The sequence below is a fragment of the Otolemur garnettii genome, unplaced genomic scaffold (genome assembly GCF_000181295.1).
Source record: "Otolemur garnettii isolate 467f Iridium unplaced genomic scaffold, OtoGar3 scaffold00153, whole genome shotgun sequence".
Classification (NCBI taxonomy): domain Eukaryota; kingdom Metazoa; phylum Chordata; class Mammalia; order Primates; family Galagidae; genus Otolemur; species Otolemur garnettii.
In genome coordinates, this window is record NW_003852548.1 from 261,503 (window position 1) to 263,466 (window position 1,964).

The window sequence follows — 1,964 nt, forward strand, 5'->3', positions numbered from 1 at the left end:
GCCTGTGGTCCCAGCTACTTGGGAGGCTGAGGCAGGAGACTCACTTGAGCCCAGGAGTTGGAGGTTGCTGTGAGCTGTGATGCCAGGGCACTCTACCCAGGGGGACAGCTTGCGACTCTGTTTCAAAAAAAGAAAAAAAAACAGAATGGTCAGTGTCAGTGACAGTGATTGGAAAAGACTGCCAGCAGGAAGCCTCATATGTATATAACAGAGCATGTCATCAGACCTGAGGTGTGTTCACATGTCTTGGGGGCTCTAAGAATGGCTCCTGGGCACCCACCAGAGGCCAACCCTTACCAACCAAGCTAGTTCCCTTTTCCCTTGGCTGACTCACCTGGACAGCTCAGCACTGGAGTTCCTCTGTCTGTCATCCCAGACTCTTCTGGTCCCAACCTGAAGATCCCATCTGGTTTGGTGACTAGATACCCTGTTCAGAGAAAATGGCATAGGACTTTGTCATGAATGCTAAAGAAACCCTAGAACAGGGCGGTGCCTATGGCTCAAGGAGTAGGGCGCTGCCCCATATACTGTAGGTGGCAGGTTCAAACCTGGCCCGAGCCAAAAACTGCAAAAAAAAATTTTTTTAAAAAAGAAACTCTAGAACTGAAACCCTTCCCCAGAGGCTAAAGATGGCCCAGTCTCAGTGACTGCCCCATGCACACAGGTATCTGCCCCTCAGTACATAGCAGGTGAAGACACAAGCATCCTGTCCAGCATCCAAATGGGACTATGAATACTTGACAGAGGGCCCTTAGCCCAAACTCATAGAGAGTTTCCAATGTCCCTGAGCCCACAGCAGCTCAGAAAGGGAGACACTACTGGGTGCACTCTACATCACACTGTACAGTGGTCCCTCACCCACAGACACCAAGTGGCTGTAGTTCTCAAGCATGACATCCCTGTAGAGGTTCTTCTGAGCAGAGTCCAGTTGCTGCCACTCCTCCAGGGTGAAGTCCACAAACACATCCTTGAAAGTCAGTGATTCCTGTAACAGCACAATCCTCTTTAACACAAAGGGATCATCCAAGAGGACTGGGATGTGATGCCTCAGCACATGGAGGGCTTATTCTGTGCCTGTTCTAAGTCCTTTACATGCACTGAAGATTTTGATCCTTACCGCCACCCTAGGAGAAACTTGACAGCTCAGGAACATGAGGAGCATGGAGCCTAAAGTAATTAGCCCAGGTCAAACAGCCTAGAAAGAGGGATTCAAATCCACCCAGTCTGGCTTCAACATCTGCCTTTCTCTATATAACTGTTCTTACGCTATTCACTTGTCATAATTTGTCATAGTACATCACATAAAGGATTTATATGACTAAAATTATTTTAAACTTTATAGGAGAAACAGACAGGCTTAGAAATACCTTACCCTAGAAATTTATTCATTCAACATATATTGAATAGAAACCAAACTGGTAAGTCCTGTTATAAAGACTAGTAAAAAAAAAATGCCTCTTGATCTCAAAGAGCTTCAGTTTGATAGAGAAAGAAAAACATCACTTACAGACTGGTAGATGACAGGGAGGGCGGAAGGGGGCCTGCCTTACAGGAACAATGACAGATGTAGAACAGGGCCCATGTGGCCCAGAGAGGAGAAATCAGTTCTGCTGGGAGCTGATAGAGCAAGCTATTCAGGGCATACAGAGCTAGAACAAACCATTCTAAACATAGGTAATCAATTATGACAAACAGTCCTAACGGTAGCTCATCAATCATGAGACAAGAACAGGAAGCCAGAGGGTCTGTGGCCTTGGCAGCTAACTGAGGCAGAAGGAGAAAGGTCTGTTTTCCTTGTCACCATCAAACAAGAACTCAATCCTCAAAGTGCCCTAATTCTTATCAAAGACCAGTTAAGCCACCTGTTTATGCTCTGGATCTCGTCCTCTCATGTCCACACTTGGTGATCTTTCTTCAAAGAGACATGTTGCACCCACAAGGCTGAAATCAGCCACATCAGGCAC

At 46.5% G+C, this 1,964-nt stretch overlaps 1 protein-coding gene across 1 annotated transcript in view; it reads right to left on the reverse strand.

Annotated features, from left to right (window-relative positions):
• ZNF674 (zinc finger protein 674) overlaps window positions 1–1,057 on the reverse strand; it is a 34,166-nt gene extending 33,109 nt beyond the window's left edge. Inside the window, 2 exon segments of the mRNA XM_023519061.1 lie at window positions 335–427; window positions 859–1,057. Of these exon segments, the coding sequence (XP_023374829.1) occupies window positions 335–427; window positions 859–892 (127 nt within the window). The 5' untranslated portion in view covers window positions 893–1,057.
• Between the last annotated feature and the right edge of the window lie 907 nt (window positions 1,058–1,964).